The sequence below is a fragment of the Gorilla gorilla genome, chromosome 14, assembly GCF_029281585.2.
Source record: "Gorilla gorilla gorilla isolate KB3781 chromosome 14, NHGRI_mGorGor1-v2.1_pri, whole genome shotgun sequence".
Classification (NCBI taxonomy): Eukaryota; Metazoa; Chordata; class Mammalia; order Primates; family Hominidae; genus Gorilla; species Gorilla gorilla.
In genome coordinates, this window is record NC_073238.2 from 87,587,218 (window position 1) to 87,601,894 (window position 14,677).

General features: G+C 34.6%; 1 protein-coding gene across 3 annotated transcripts in view; it reads left to right on the forward strand.

Annotated features, from left to right (window-relative positions):
* Positions 1-14,677, forward strand: part of PIBF1 (progesterone immunomodulatory binding factor 1) — a 232,929-nt gene that overhangs the window by 104,154 nt on the left and 114,098 nt on the right. For all 3 annotated transcript variants that reach the window (XM_004054592.5, XM_031001205.3, XM_055360191.1), the window contains one exon: positions 10,919-11,084. In XM_004054592.5, coding sequence (XP_004054640.3) covers positions 10,919-11,084 — 166 coding nt within the window. The remainder of the gene's footprint in view (positions 1-10,918; positions 11,085-14,677) is intronic.

Genomic DNA, 14,677 nt, shown 5'->3' on the forward strand with positions numbered 1-14,677 from the left:
TAAGTAAAATAAGCCAGGCACAATAAGACAAACTTTGCGTGTTCTCACTTGTTTGTGGGAGCTAAAAATTGAAACAGCTGAACTCATAGAGATAGAAAGTAGAATGATGGTAACCAGAGACTGGGAAGGGTAGTTGGGAGAATGGGGCATGGGTAATGGGTACAAAAATAATAGGGAGGTTGAATAAGATTTATTTGGAAGCACAACATGGTGACTATAGTCAGTAAGAATTTAATTGTACACTTTTTTTAGACAGAGTCTCTCTCTGGCTTTATACTGGATCAGTGATTGCTGGATCAGATGGTAGCTCTAGCCCTGGCTGGAGTGTAGTGACATGATCTCTGCCCGCTGCAAACCTCCGCCTCTCAGGTTCAAGTGATTGTCCTGCCTCAGCCTCCTGAGTAGCTGGGATTACAGGCATGCGCCACCACACCAGCTAATTTTTTCTATTCTTAGTAGGAGAGGGGCTTTCACCATTTTGGCCAGGCTGGCCTCAAACTCCTGACCTCAAATAATCCGCCCACCTCAGCCTCCCAAACTTCTGGAATTACAAGCGTGAGCCACCACGCCTGGCCTAATTGTACATTTTAAAATAACTAGACCAGGTGTGGTAGATCACATCTGTAATCCCAGCACTTTGGGAGGCTGGGGCGGGAGGATCACTTGAGGTCAGCCTGGTCAACATTGCAAAACCCCGTCTCTACTAAATATACAGATATATACATACATACATACATACATACTATACATACATACATACATACATACATACATGCATGCATGCATGCATAAAATAACTAAAAGAGTATAATTGGATTGTTTGTAACACAAAGGATAAATCCTTGAAGTAATGGATACCTCATTTACTCTGATGGAATTATTACACATTGTATGCCTGTATCAAAATATCCCATATACGTACTACGTACCTATAAAAATTAAAGATTTTTTAAAAAGAATAATCCTAAATTTTGTATTAGCAGTTTGGAGATGATTAAATGAAAAAACTATTTATACCTGTAAATGAAAAAACTATTTATACCTGTATATGACAGTAAATAAAAGCACTCAAATGTTAGACTCGTTTCCTTCGTATTGGTCTCTACACACCCTGATAGGCACCATGCCAATTCAAGTTTCCTCTTAGTATAATAAGTGCCTTTAAAGTTCATCACTGGCTTTTTATTAATATCGCAAGCCTCTCACAACCCACTTAGTCATGGTTACAATAGAAAGTGAGAGAAAAGGAATAAGTGACAGAGCAATAATAAAAGCACCAAATTTCAGCCAACCTAGAGAGGAAAAGCAACACTTTCTGCAAGGGGAGGACATAAGAAAAGTGTAGGGAGAAAAGCAAGGCCCAGGAAAATGTTTGAGAGAAGACATTTCTTCAAAATAATAATGTAAGATGTTAAAAATTAGGGTTTGTTTAATTAAATTAATACTGAGTTGCTTTGATTATATTAGGCTGTTTATTATTTCATTTTTATCCTGAAGTGTTGGAGATGGTTAAATAAATACCAAGGTATGTAGACATTTTCTGGAACTTTTAAACTTTCTCATTTTATAAACAGCTGTAGAAAATAAAAATATAATTATAACATAATATGTGTTTACTGAGTGCCTAACATAAGATTATATTTACTATCTATTTGTTTGAACATCCCAAGATAGAATTTAACAGAAATACTAACAAGTAATTATTTGGTCCATTAAGTCTAATGAGAGAAATAAGAGGTGGGGAAATAGTGATTTAGTTCTTATTATGTGATTTAGTTCTTATTATGTCTTCTATTTATGTCTTCTTTACTTCTGTTTTGTATGCCCTCATGATAAACTTCATTACATTCTTGTAGGTAGGCTAGTGAGTCACGCATAGATTCCTAAAATTGTGTATAAAATTTGTAATAATTTTAACTTGTTACAGAACTCAGATAGAGCCTGTCATATCACACTACTTTTGCTCCCTTTTTTGCATTTCTTTTTTGTAAGTATTTTTAGAATGTTGTCATGTCTCCTTCTACCACCTCAGCCATTATCCAAACTGTATATTTTTTGAAAGTTTAATCTTTTTTGTAGTTTGGACATGCCTAACCTATGATCATTTTGGCTTCTCTTTTCTTCACTCTCTGTAATTTGTTTTCATCTTTTATGGACACCTAAACCTGGAAACAATAATCTTAATTCACTGGTTTTTTCATACTACAGAAGAGACTGCCCCTCATCAAATTAGTATTTAATATTTTAATGTTTTCTATCCTGGCTTGAACCTATTTAGCATTCTAATTTTATAACACCTAAAAACCTCATGGTTACTATGACTCCATTCATTCACTCAGTAAACATTAAGAGTTAGTAATATTCTGGATATACCATTATCTCATTAAGAGCTTATAATATGCCAGAATATTTACTAGATCCTAGGAATCCAAAGATGGATTAGACAAGATTCCTGCACTGAAGTAACTGGTATTTTAATTGTACAGTGTGTTGTTGTGAGCATTTTACTTTTGTTAGCTCACATTATCATCCAGAACTCAACATGCCCAAGTTTTCCCCCAATAATTTCGATTCAGAAAGTCTCAGGCAGAACCGTGGCATCTAGAGTTCTACAAGTGATTCTGATGGTCCTCCCTGGTTAGGCTAGATAAAGTCAACCTCAGGAGTCATCCGCATCCTTAGAAAAGAAAAAAAGTGTTGCTAATGATCCAGCTTTACTACCAGACCATCTAGGCTTAAAGACCCATGACTCTGGTTGCTGTATTCAGGAGTTTTTTAGAGTATTCCTTAGCCCATTTCAGAACACTAATTTGGATAAATTAACATTTATGGGGCTTCCCTATTGTTAGGAAGTTGATCTAAATAAATGACTTTTACATCCCTTTTTGCCTTTTACAATATGTATGTTAACCATAGTAAATTCATTTCTTTTCTTGAGCTATATATTACTGAAAAATAGGACAAAAGCATGATTAGCCTCCATCGTGCTACTATTAATACTTTACACTATTCTTCATAAAAGCATCCCCCTAAAAGTGCTTTTTCTAATGACTTTTTAAGGTTCAGTTTATATGTTCTGAATTTTTTTCTTTAGTGTAGACCAACACTGAGATATACATTAAAAGCTGCATGAAATAGAGTTTTGAGTGCTATGAAGCGCTAATATAATAAATACTCTTGGTTCGGAGGATAATTCAAGCTGAATTTTAAGTGTTTGTTGTCATGTTGACACAAAAGGGAAAACAGACCCAATCAGACCTAGTGTTATAAAATGTTTTACTCTAATTTTATCTCATACATGCTTTTATTTTATGGCAACATTCCTTTCCTTACATTTGTTTCAGTTAAGTACTCTTCACATACCTGTAGTACCTATTTTTTTGACTTTATAAGATGGCCAGATATTACTACATGTTGTTTATTTTATTAATGGCATTACATATTTTATTTGATCATGATATGATAGATGCATTGAATTACTCCAAATACGTGCTTGAAATTCTTATAAATCCATGGTACAGTTGTCAAACATACTCAGCATTTTTAACTCAGCAAAAAAAGACCTCTCACATTCATTTAAGAATTAGCTTGTAAGCCAAAAATGACAGATGTAGTATTGCAGCTGAGAAGTGAACTGGTTGAAGAAATCATCTAAATGGCAGAAACGTTTGGAGAAATACCCAAACTTCTTTTAAATTCCTTTCTCACGTTCTTTAGTCATCATTGTTGCGACATTAATGTTGGCTTTAAAAGTTTTCCCTAGTTTGTTTCTTTTCAATTTGGAAAATTTCACATTGAAAACACCTGAGTTAATAGAACTGTGTTACTCTATAGTTTTTCTTTTTTTTTTTCCAACTCACTGGACATCTATGGGCTCTATAATTTTATATGTACATTTTTGAACTAATGTAATTGTTCCCCTAATTTTCATCAAAAATAATTTTGATTCAGTATCCAGGTATATATTTAAAATTTTTAAATATACAGATAACTAAAAAGCAAAAGAAAACAGTTGGTAGAACAATAGGTAGCAGTAATGCACAAAAGTGAAATCTCTAAGATAACATTTTGTATTTTAATAACATGAGAGGAAAGTAATTTCAGATATGTTCTCTGTAAGTTATGATATGGATATATATGTGTGTGAATATAGTTTACATAAAACTTGTATACTTTTTGTTTTCTTAAAGTAAAAAAATTAGAAGTTATAGATTGGGTATAATAGGGTAAGTGTGCTTATTTTTGTATCCTGAGATCTTTCAAATATTTTCAGGGTATAAAAAATAACTAACCAAAGACCTATACCATATACTAGCCACTGATGTAGTAATACTTCATCTCTGTTTAGCTAATAATACTTTGTTGTGAGAAGTAAAGGATATATCTAAGCCAAAATTATTTAAATGGAAAGTACTTAATTTTTTATTTTTAAATTTCTCATATAAAAATTTTTTGAGTTGCCTTCAGTAAAATTAATTTTTAATTTGAACCATGTAATGTAAAAATGTAATTTTCTCCTCTCACCTCTCTTTTCCCAGATATCTTTACCTGTATGGGATATTATTTCTTATTTCTTCAGGATGTACACTTCCTTTCTTTTTATATAACTCCAGTGTCCTTGTGTGATTTTAGATATATCCATGATTCACATCTAAATATGTATATAATGAGTCAAGTTTTTATTTTTAAAAGAAACACATCAGAATATATGGACACAAATAAGAATACCCTCCACCAAGGTCAATACAGTAGAAGCCCGTATGCTTTTTCCGACCATGTTGGTATTGCTCAATTCAATTATTTTACAGCACAGTTATTGGAATAACTTTTCATTTTAACGGTCTTCTTCCTTCAAAGAGAAGTTTTTGTTTTTGGAAATTCAACCATTCAGAGTAAAGCCCATTGAATTTGGTGGGTGAATAAACTAGGTATACTATTTGTTGTGAACAATGGGTGAGAAATTGGGGAGAGGTTAACTATTTAACAATGAAAGAATTGTTGAGAATGGAAAATTATGGGGCCAATTGAAAATCTTATTTTTGAAGGAGGTTTAATAACATAAGAAGATTTTTAAGATAATATTGGGGGAAGGAGAGCAAATTCTATATGAAAGCATAATTCATATGTAATTTGCATAGCAAACATTTATAGAGAATAATATCAAATATTGGTGAGGAGATGGAGAAACCATATTTCATACACTTAGAGTTGCATTTTAAATCGATGTAGCCATTTGAGAGGAAAAATGGCAGTATCAAAATTTAAAATCTTTTGACCCAACAATTTCACTAAATGGTATCTTTCTTAAATGTTTGCTTGTGCATGGGAGGCAATTCTTAGGATGATCTTTGAAGCACTGTGTATAATGCTTTGAAGCATTTTGAAACAATCTAAATGTTAATGCGTTTAGAATTAAATAAATTGGAATTAATTAAATGATTATGTCCACATTGTGGTCTACTATATAGCAAATGAAAAGAATGAGGTATAGACATGGAAAAAATGGATCCCAAGACAGTCTACATGAAAAAAGGAAGTTACAGAGAAGAATATGTGTGATATGCCATTTGTTTTAAAAAAAGAAAAAACTGATATATCAATTCATATGTGATATACATGCATGTTAAAAAAAAAACAAACAAACCTCTTAGATACACGGAAAACTAGTCACAGTGATTATCTCTCAAAGGAGAAATGGAATTGAGAGTAGTGACAGAGGTCTGGGCTGGGTGCAGTGACCCACACCTGTAATCCCAGCACTTTGGAAGGCTGAGATAGGAGGATGGCTTGAGCCCAGGATTTCGAGACCAGCCGGGGCGACATAGTGAGACCCTGTCTCTACAAAAAATACAAAAAAAAAAAGAAAAGAAGAAGAAGAAGTCTGTAATCTTTATTTGTAATGTTTGGAGTTTTTAGCCTCACAGTGGATTTGATAAATTATTTATAGAATTGAAAATAAATTTGAAAATATTTACTTGTGCAGAGAAGAAAATTTATGAAAATATAAACAGCTTATCCTTATAAGCAAGATTGAATTCTCAGTTGACTAGACACATCAGCTTCTGTCCTTGTCAACTCCAATTTCTTATAGCTGAATCTACCAAAGACTGAATGTATCTGGAGATTTAGGCCCATCTTTGTTTCACAGTTCTTTCAAGTGTAGAAAGTTTATCAAGCTCTGCCCCACTTGCTTGTGGAGTTTAAAACTAGACTTTGCTGCCCACACAAAAGACTTAGCAGTCTATGTCTGACTACCTACTTCTGTGTATTCTTCTAAGCTCCAGTATTCTTTCTTTATTGACCCATCTCCCCATATTTCAACATAAAGTTGAAAGTATCTTTCAGTGCTTTGTTATTAGTTAATTTGCCTAATAACTGAATACTAAAAATCCTTCCCTGAACCCTTACTGGTACTGGAGATCTTGTGACTTTGCTTAACTTCTCTTGCCAGTCTACCTTGGGGCAGGGTCTTACTTCCCATACTCTTTATCTGTACACAGTTGTCCTGCCACATACAGATAAATGCTTTGCCTCAACTGCTGCACTATCTTACTTTCAACCTGGATCAGTTGTTAAATTTCTTAATTCAAATTTCTGGCCCTGGTCATTACATGAACCTCACCACTGAGTTTTAATACTTTTTAGGTATTCTGCCTTAGAAAACCTGTTTACCGAATGAGATTTGATAACTGGGTTCAAAATTTTTAATGTAATACAAGCCATGAACATTTTGTGTACAGAATTCAAAAATCAGTTGTTTCTCATTGAAATAAAAAAGATTAAATAAGCAGTTAAAATGGGTTAAATATGGGTCTTTCACTGTATTACCCAATGATGACCTTGTTAATAAGAGTTGGGAATAAACCATATACATGCATGGCTTAATACCTCAGAGTCTAACAAGTAAAACTTCCCCTGTAGAGTCTACATGTAAAGACTGCCAATGTAAATTTTGTTATGAAAACCTGTTATTTGATGTTTTATCCAGTACTTTTATTACCAAATATGTTTTCCTGTTTCTGAGACTCCACTGTCACATTGATGTCTCTCCTGTGGTTATTTCTCAGCATCCCAGAACATGTCCTGCTACTGGGAGTTTAATTCATCCTAGCCTGAGAGCACTTCTTCTGGATTACTTTCTTTGTAGCTCCCTGTGTAATAGCTGATTTTCACCCTTTAACATTTTTTTTTTTTTTTTGAGACGGAGTCTCGCTCTGTCGCCCAGGCTGGAGTGCAGTGGCGCGATCTCGGCTCACTGCAAGCTCCACCTCCTGGGTTCACGCCATTCTCCGCCTCAGCCTCCCGAGTAGCTGGGACTACAGGCGCCCGCCACCACGCCTGGCTAATTTTTAGTATTTTTAGTAGAGACGGGGTTTCACCGTGTTAGCCAGGATGGTCTCGATCTCCTGACCTCGTGATCCACCCACCTCGGCCTCCCAAAGTGCTGGGATTACAGGCGTGAGCCACCGCGCCCGGCCTTAACATTTTTTCTCCCTGTACTTCCAAACCCAGAAGTGCTGTTGCAGTGAATATTCCTTCAGAGCAAACCATTAGTTCTAGTCCTTTCTGTTATTTTTAAAGTAGTATTTGGTATATGGTTGGGTCTTATGAAAACTAAAAACCTGGTTACAAATGTAGCATAAAGACAAATGGAGCCAAATTTTAGTCCTGGGGATGAGATGGTTGTGAGAATAGGTGGAGATTCTCTGTGGAAAATTTGACCTCTTAAGGTTACTATGCTAATAAATTAGAATATCAAACGTGAAGTTGTTAATGTATGAATAATACTGATTTACCTCAAATAAGATGTTCGGATTGAGAGTATGAGATAAGAAGTCTTGAGTCAACAAAGTAAAATGTGATGGGTTATATTAGCAAAACAAGTTAAGTGGGAGTTACCTGAAACTAGCTCCTGGGCATCATCAGTTCCTCACTGTTGGAGCTACTTTTGTAGCTATGTTTGTTCAACATTTTCAGAGCTCAGTTTAACAAAATACTTACACAGGCTTAATAATTTGAGGCAGATCCTTTCACTTACGTAAACAACATGGAAATAGACTAGCCCTTTAGAATTACCATTTCATTTTACGAAGCTTCAGTTTATGAAACTTACTATATTCAAATTTTTAGGAGATAATTCTTGTTACCGCCTAGATGGTTTATTGTTTAACGTCTGTTAAATTTTCTATATTCTAAATGTCTAAATATTGTTTACTGTTTAACTTTTCAATATAAGGAAATAATATAGTGCCAAAAGTAACTTTCAGGTGCCATGTAATGAATAAAAAAACAGGTGATGCTAAAAGCTAAGTCTTTAATTACCTATTTGGAGTTGGCATTGATATCCGAAGCAACAACATCCCGAATCCATAAAAAGGCAAAATTTGCAGTTTAATCTTTTAGGATAAATTATCTTAAAGGTCAATATCACATTCTAAATTATTTATCCAGAATTTATTTCATAATATGGTCTATGTATGTCCTAGTCTCACATACAAAGAAAGTATTGATTTCACACATTTAATTCATTTATATTTATAAAACAACTTGCCTCAAAGAGTACAGGGACATTTGTATGTCATAAAATGTTGAATTAATACTTTTTTTAGTAAAAGGTATTTTTTTTACCACTTCACACACACTAGAATGCATAATCAAAAAGCAGACAATGATAAGTGTTGTTAAGAATGTGGAGAAATTGGCACCCTCGTTATTGCTGATGGGAATGTAAAATGGTGCAACCCTGTTGGAAAAAAGTTGGGCAGTTTCTCAAAAAGTTAAAAATAGAGTGACATATGACATAGCAATTCTGTTCCTAGGTATATAACCAAGAGAAATGAATTCATGTTTACACAAAATTTGTGCATAAATGTTCATGGTAGCATTATTCATCATAGCCGAAAATCAGAAACAACCCAAATGTCCATCAACTGATGATGGATAAGCAAAATGTGATGTAGTTATACATTTGAATGTTATTCGGTTATAAAAAGTAATGAAATGTTGATTCATGCTACAACATGAATGAACCTTGAAAACATCAGAAGGCCACATATTATATGATTCCATTAATATGAAATGTTCAGAGTAAGCAAACTTTTAGAGACAAAAAGTAGATCAGTGGTTGCCAGTCCTGGATGAAGAGAAGAATAGGGAGTGACTAATGAACATGGGGACTTTTTAGGGTAATTAAAATGTTTTTAATTAGATAATGATGTGCAAATTTGTAAATAAGCTAAAAACCACAGAACTGTGTATGTTAAAAGAGTGAATTTTATGGTATATGAATTATGTCTCAGTAAAAAATTTATCAGTGTTTGTTTTTCTATATAAAAAGGTATTTTTTAATAAAATTGTAAAAATTTTTATATAATTAATGCCAGGATTTTCCAAAAAAGTTAGTCACAAAAACTGACATTCACTTTAAAACTTTACTGTATATTAATGTGAAATGTGCATTGTATGGAACTTCCACCGATCTGAGACTTGAAGTAGCCCATGGTGTATATCTAATGCCTATCTTCTCTGATTATATTATGAATGGTATTTTCACTCACTGACAGGAGTGAAATAGCCTTTAAAAAGCATTTTAAAGTTTATCTTACCTCAGAAATGTCAGTTATGAATATTATGTAATAGCAGAAAGACTATTGCTGTGAAGTCTAATATAAAATTGGGCTTCATCCTGAAATTTACTAGCAGTGTGTTCCTATTAAAGAAATTATTTGACATCTCTGAGCCTCAGGTTCTTCATCTGCAAAATACCTAGTAGATCCATTGTTAGAATTAAATGAGATACCATAGATAAAACAGACTATGCTCTCTGCTTCACTGCCCTGCATATAACTCACATTTCTTCTCCCTAGAATACTTTCCACCCCTTACCTCCTCCTGCCTTACACACACAGACAGACACACACACAGACACACACAGACACACACACACACACACACACACACCCCTCTATACAAACCAAGTTAGGTCTCCTTCATATATGTTCCCCCTGAACCTAGGGATTACCCTATTGAAGCAGTTACCATTGAATTTTCGTGTTTATTTGCCTGTTTTCCCCAGAAAACTCTAAGTTCTTTTAAAAAGCAATATCTTATCTACCAATGTATACACCTTACCTAGCATACTGACTAGCTCAATAAATATTTGAATAAATGAATTTTAATATCATACCCAGCATTATACTTGGTTCATAATAGCTCCCTGAAAAGATACAGTGTATGTGTATTTTGCTTTTCTGTTAGAACACAATCAACCTTAAGTATTTTCAAATTTATAGTATGTGGTGATTTATATGTTAAGTGGAAATGTTTTTATTACTGGTTATACCTATGGAATGAAGAGAATGTTCCTTATCTGAGTTGTAATAGCCTACTTGTAGGTCTATATTTATCTTCACAGTTTGTACATTTTTTTCTTTTAATATTAAAATATATGTATATGTACTAAGTTTATTTTGCAAGTGTTTCAAGAATTTGTAGTTTAATGTGCATATTTCATTGCTTTCTTCTCCATCTGACATTATTTAGACTTAGGATGAAATAGCAAGCTGGGAAACAATGCCATAGATTTAAAAAGGCCTATGAGAAGTATAGAAATTAAATCATTCTAAGCAATGTAACTGAAATTTGCTCTTGCCATTTACAAAATGACAGGAAATAATTATTTTGGCTAGAAAGAATGAAAATAAGGGTAGAATGGTGAAAGTGAATTGATATGTTCACTGTAATTACTTATTTTCATACATATACCTACCTAAATTATTTATAAAAGCTTTGCTGAATAAATATAAATTATTAACTCCACAAATATGGGGGAGTAGAAAACATAGAAGTAAGGTTTATGATTACTTAAATCATTGAGACTGCTTTCTTTAGAGTGTCGTAACCATTCTGCTTCTTTCAGGTACAGAGAACTACAACTTAGTACAGAAAGCAAAGTAACAGAATTTCTCCATCAAAGTAAATTAAAATCTTTTGAAAGTGAGCGTGTTCAACTTCTACAAGAGGAAACAGCAAGAAATCTCACACAGTGTCAATTGGAATGTGAAAAATATCAGAAAAAATTGGAGGTACATGTACAAGCTTTTCTTTCAACATTAGCATGGCATGTAAACTCCCTAAGTACAAGATTTATATTGAGCTTTATTTCTCCTATAGGATGTAGCACTATCCTGCACAAAAAAAAAAAAAAAAAACAAGGAAATATGTATTTCAGAAAGATGTATACTGAAAAGGACTAGAATTGTTGAGAAACAAAAAAAGCAAGAAAAGATGTCATTCACAATAGCAACCAAAAATATATAATGACTTGGAGTATTTTAAATAAGAACAGTGCAGAATGTATACGAAGAAAACTATAGAACTTCACTGACATGTGAAATGTAACACCATGTTTCTGGGAGGGAATGAAGTATACATTTTTTCAGTTTTCATCAAATAATACGATATGTTTCTATCTAATCAAATGCCAGCATATTTTTTAACTGAAAATAATTCTATAGAACAACTGGAAGGAAAACAAATACAGAATAGTCAATATTTTTAAAAGTACTTTTTAAAAAGAAATAATGGAAATATATATCACATTTTAAAGTGTGTTCTGAGGCAAGAATAATTAAACTGCACACAAAATTAGTTCACAAATGGTATAAAATGTAAAGCCCTGAAACATATTTACATAAATTTAAGAATTTATACATGGTAAAGGTCATATTTCAAATCAGTAGGGAAAGTATGGATTGGACAATAAATGATGCTGTGATAATCATTTGAATATTTAGAGAAAATAGTTGACTCAATACCTCATACCATATAGCAAAATTAAACTTAGATGGATTACTAGGCTGCATATATGTACAATATATAATATATATATTTTATATATATATATAGTGTGTGTGTGTGTGTGTGTGTGTGTGTGTGTAGCTATAAAGGTATTAGAAGTAAATACAGATGATCCAGGGGCAGTGAGTGACTCACGCCTATAATCCCAGCACTTTTGGAGGCTGAGGTAGGTGGATCACCTGAGGTCAGGAGTTCTAGACCAGCCTGGCCAACATGGTGAAACCTCGTCTACTACTAAAGAAATGTAAAAGTTAGGTGTGGTGCAAATGCACCTGTAGTCCCAGCTACTTGGGGGTTGAGACAGGGAGGATTGCTTAAGCCCAGGAGGTCGAGGCTACAGTGAGCTGAGATCACGTCACTGCACTCTGGCCTGGGCAACAGAGCAAGACTACATCAAAAAAATTTTTTAAAGTAAATACAGATGAAATTATATCTTATGTTTACTTTGGGAATTAATCTGTTAATCTGATGAAAGCCAGGAAAGAAATTATATAGGAAAAATAAAACCTGAATTTGTTTTTAAAATTCATAAATTTTAAAATTCATAAATTCATAAAATTCATAAATTTTTAAATTTATATTTAAACTTAAATAATATTTAAAATAATATATATAATATTAAAGGCAAAATAGAAACTGAAAAACAGTGTTTGTGTTATATATGACAAAGGGCTTATGTCCTTAAGTTTAAAAGATATTTTATCAAGAGGACATGCCTTCGCCTTCTACATAAATAAGTGGGAAAAAAAAGGAATGGACCATTTCCAAGAAATGAAATGCAAATTGCTAATAAATAAATAAATGAAAATATGAATTCTCACTGATAAGTACCAAAATATAAATTTATAAATTTAAACTTTTTTTTTTACCTTTAGATAGGTCTGTGTGTTGTTTTTAAAATGCTGGCAAGAGTACCCTTAAGTGGGAAATCTCATGAGTTAGAAAATGAAACAGCCCTTCTGGACATTATGGTAATCTGTGTTAAAAGCCTTAGAAGGTTGATCCAGATTGTGAATTTTAGATCCAGATTGTGAATTTTAGCTCCAGATCGACTGCAAGAACAAACCAGCAATCCTGAGAGGACCCACAGACCCTCTGAAGGAAGCGGACTGCTCCTGCAGGACCCGGAAGACACCCCAAATACTCTGGGAGGTGGAAAGGCTCGGGCAAGTTTTCAAGCCCAACTCACTCTGGGCCTGGAAACAGACTCTTGGGCTGTTGTGTTGGGGAGAGCCAGTGGGATCGAGACCAGCCCTTCAGTTTTCGTGGGAACTGGGTGAGGCCTGTGACTGCTGGCTTTCCCCCATTTCCCTGACAACCTGCATGACTCAGCAGAGGCAGCCATAATCATCCTAGGTACACAACTCTAGTGACCTAGGAATCTCATTCCCATTCCCCACAGCAGCTGCAGCAAGACTCACCCAAGGGGAGTCTGAGCTCTGACACAGCTAGCCCTGCCCCCACCTGATGGTCCTTCTCTACCCACCCTGGTAGCAAAAGACAAAGGATGTATAACCTTGGGAGTTCTAGGACCCCACCCACTGCCAGTCCCTTTCCATACAGCTGATGCTTTCTGGAAAGCACCACCTCCTTGCAGGAGGCCAACCAGCACAAAAATAGAGCATTAAACCACCAAAGCTAAGAACCCTCATGGAGTCCATTGCACCCTCTGCCACCTCCACCAGAATAGGCGCTGGTATCCATGATGGAGAGACCCATAGACAGTTCACACCACAAGACTGTGCAGAAAACCCCAGTACCAGCCTGGAGCTGGGTAGACTCACTGGGTAGCTATACCCAGAAGAGTGACAACAATCACTGCAGTTTGGCTCACGGGAAGCCACATCCACAGGAAAAGGGGTAGGGTACTACGTCAAGGGAACACTTCGTGAGAAACAAAAGAACCTGAACAACAGCCTTCAGCCCTTGACTTGCCCTCTGAGAGAGCCTACCCAAATGAGAAGGAACCAGAAAACCAACCCTGGTAATAAACAAAACAAGGCTGTTCAACACCCTCCAAAAATCACACTAGTTCACCAGCAGTGGATCCAAACCAAGAAATCCCTAATTTACCTGAAAAATAATTTAGGAGGTTAGTTATTGAGCTAATAAGGGAGGAACCAGAGAAAGGTGAAGCCCAGTGCAAGGAAATCCAAAAAACGGTACGGGAAGTGAAGGGAGAAATATTCAAGGAAATAGCTAAAAGAAAAAAAATCAAAAATTCAGTAAACTTTGGACATGCTTTTAAAAATGCGAAATGCTCTGGAAAGTCTCAGCAATAGAATTGAACAAGTAAAAGAAAGAAACTCAGAGCTTGAAGACAAGGTCTTCGAATTAACCCAGTCCAAAAAAAGACAAAGAAAAAAGAGTATGAAAATATGAATAAAGCCTCCAAGAAATTTGGGATTATGTTAAACAACCAAACCTAAGAGTAATCAGTGTTCCTGAGGAAGAAGACAGTTCTAAAAGCTTGGAAAACATATTTGGGGGAATAATTGAGGAAAACTTCCCCGGCCTTGCTTCTAGACATCCAAATACGAGAAGCACAGAGAACACCTGGGGAATTCATTGCAAAAAGATTTTCGCCTAGGCACATTGTCGTCAGGTTATCCAAAGTTAAGACGAAGGAAAGAATCTTAAGAGCTGTGAGACAGAAGCACTAGATTTTCCTATAGAGGAAAACCTATAAGATTAACAGCAGATTCCTCAGCAGAAAGCCTACAAGCTAGAAAGGATTGGGGATCCTATCTTCAGCATCCTCAAACAAAACAATTATAAGCCAATAACTTTGTATCTAGTGAAACTAAGCATCATAAAT